This window comes from Cebus imitator, unplaced genomic scaffold, assembly GCF_001604975.1.
Source record: "Cebus imitator isolate Cc_AM_T3 unplaced genomic scaffold, Cebus_imitator-1.0 Scaffold0, whole genome shotgun sequence".
In the NCBI taxonomy this organism is placed as follows: Eukaryota; Metazoa; Chordata; class Mammalia; order Primates; family Cebidae; genus Cebus; species Cebus imitator.
This window is the reverse complement of record NW_016107315.1, coordinates 2,276,588-2,278,545: the sequence shown is the minus strand read 5'-3', so window position 1 is coordinate 2,278,545 and position 1,958 is coordinate 2,276,588. Positions and strand designations below refer to the sequence as shown.

General features: G+C 40.4%; 1 protein-coding gene across 1 annotated transcript; it reads right to left on the bottom strand.

The window, feature by feature from the left end:
* Positions 1–416: 416 nt before the first annotated feature.
* Positions 417–786, bottom strand: LOC108318161 (60S ribosomal protein L39). Its single transcript, XM_017549028.2, has one exon. It carries the CDS (start codon positions 737–739, stop codon positions 584–586), a length of 156 nt encoding a protein of 51 aa, XP_017404517.1. The 5' UTR covers positions 740–786; the 3' UTR covers positions 417–583.
* Positions 787–1,958: the final 1,172 nt, after the last annotated feature.

Genomic DNA, 1,958 nt, shown 5'->3' with positions numbered 1-1,958 from the left:
AGTAATATGCTGTACAGGTTTGCAGCCTAGGAGCAATAAGCTGTACCTTTTCTATATAGCCTAGTTATGTAGAAAACTATACCATCTATGTTTATGTAAGCACACTCTATGGTGTTCCCATAAAAATGAAATCACCTAATGGTGCATTTCCCAGAACATATCCCCATCACTAAGTGATATGTGACTGTAATATTATATACTTTCTGTTAAATTGGATTTGCTAATGCTTTGTTTTTTTTTTTTTTTTTTTTTTTAGAAGATAAATGTTTTATTTTTTTTTTTTTTTTCTTTTTCAACAAAATTTTTTTTTTTTTTTTTTTTTTTTTTTTTTTTTTTTTTAGAAGTGAAAGGTCTCACATATTTATTACTGAACCCAGGCAACCAAAACCTTGTTTTGTTTTGTTTTGTTTTTTTAACATGAATAATGGAAGCACTGTGCGTTGTACTAATGCCTTCATAACAGATACAGAAAGGAAACTGTTCAAACTTCTCCAGATGGCGGTGACATTTTTCAGCTTGATTTGGTAACACGACTGTGACCTACAGACAGCATAAATATGTGTGCCATCGCATGTGTAATTTCTTACAGACCAAGTTTGGTTCTTCTCCAATGTCTCCTTTTGGAGTTGTATCTGATTTTATTACCAGTTTTCATCCGAATCCACTGGGGAATGGGACGATTTTGCTTTTGTTTCTTGGCCAGGAATCGCTTAATCCTGAAAGTCTTGTGAGAAGACATGGCGAGAAACGGAGTAATGCCCACACCACGATGGCGGAGAAAGGAAGAGAGGACTGCTTTGTTAATTTTTTGTTTCTGTGTTCATAACTTATATTGGTCCACAGATTTCTTTCTTTCTTTTTTTTTTTTTTCTGAGACAGAGTTTTACTCTTGTCCCCCCTGGGCTGGAGTGCAGTGGCACGATCTTGGTTCACGGCAACCTCCACCTCCTGGGTTCAAGCATTTCTCCTGCCTCAGCCTCCTGAGTAGCTGGGATTACAGGCACCCGCCACCACACCCAGCTAATTTTTATATTTTTAGTAGAGACAGAGTTTCGCCATGTTGGCCATGCTGGTCTTGAACTTCTGAACTTGAGTGATCCACCCACCTTGGCCTCCCAAAGTGCTGGGATTACAAGTGTGAGCCACCGGGCCTGGCCTTGGTCCTTAATTTTCTATTCTCACACTATCTTTGTCTGGTCTTGCTGTCAGGATAATGTTGGTCCCATAAAATGAATTGAAAAGTGTCTCTCCTCTTCTATTTTGCAGAAGAGATGGTGTAGAATTGGTGTTATTTGTAAAATACTTGGTAGAAGTTGCCAATAAAACCAACTAGAAGGTTTTAAACTGCAAATTCAATCTTTTAAATAGCTATAGAATGGCTCCAGTCATTTATTTCATGTTGGACAAGTTTTGGTATAGTAAGTAGTTTTTCGTTTTCAGTGAATTGATCCATTCGTTAATTTAATGTGTATTGTACATAGTATTCTCTTGGTATCCTTATCAAGTACCATAGGAAGCTCTGACTCTAAAACAGTCTGGTGGAATTGCCCAATTTGAATGTGGTGGCCAGGTGGTTATCCATTCACCTGGATCAGTCATTGTGGGTGGCATTTGGAGGGGCTTGACCTTGGGCAAGGCAGGCTTTCTGCAGCTGAAGCAGTCCCTGAAGGAGCTAACAGCTGCAGTCAGCACTCCTAGGAGCTGATACAACAGGTCCTTTGTCGAAGAGGATTCTGAGTGGTGCATCTCCACATCCACCGTAAGCACAATCTGTCTAACCTAACACAAGAGTCTCTCTCTCTCTCTCCTCCTCCTCTTCCTCCTCCACCTTCTCCTCCTCCTCTCTCTCTCTCTCTCTCTCTCTCTCTCTCTCAGAGACAGGGTCTCACTCTGTTACCCAGGCTGGAGTGTAGTGACATGATCACAGTTCACTGCATCCTCAACCTCCTGGGCTCAAG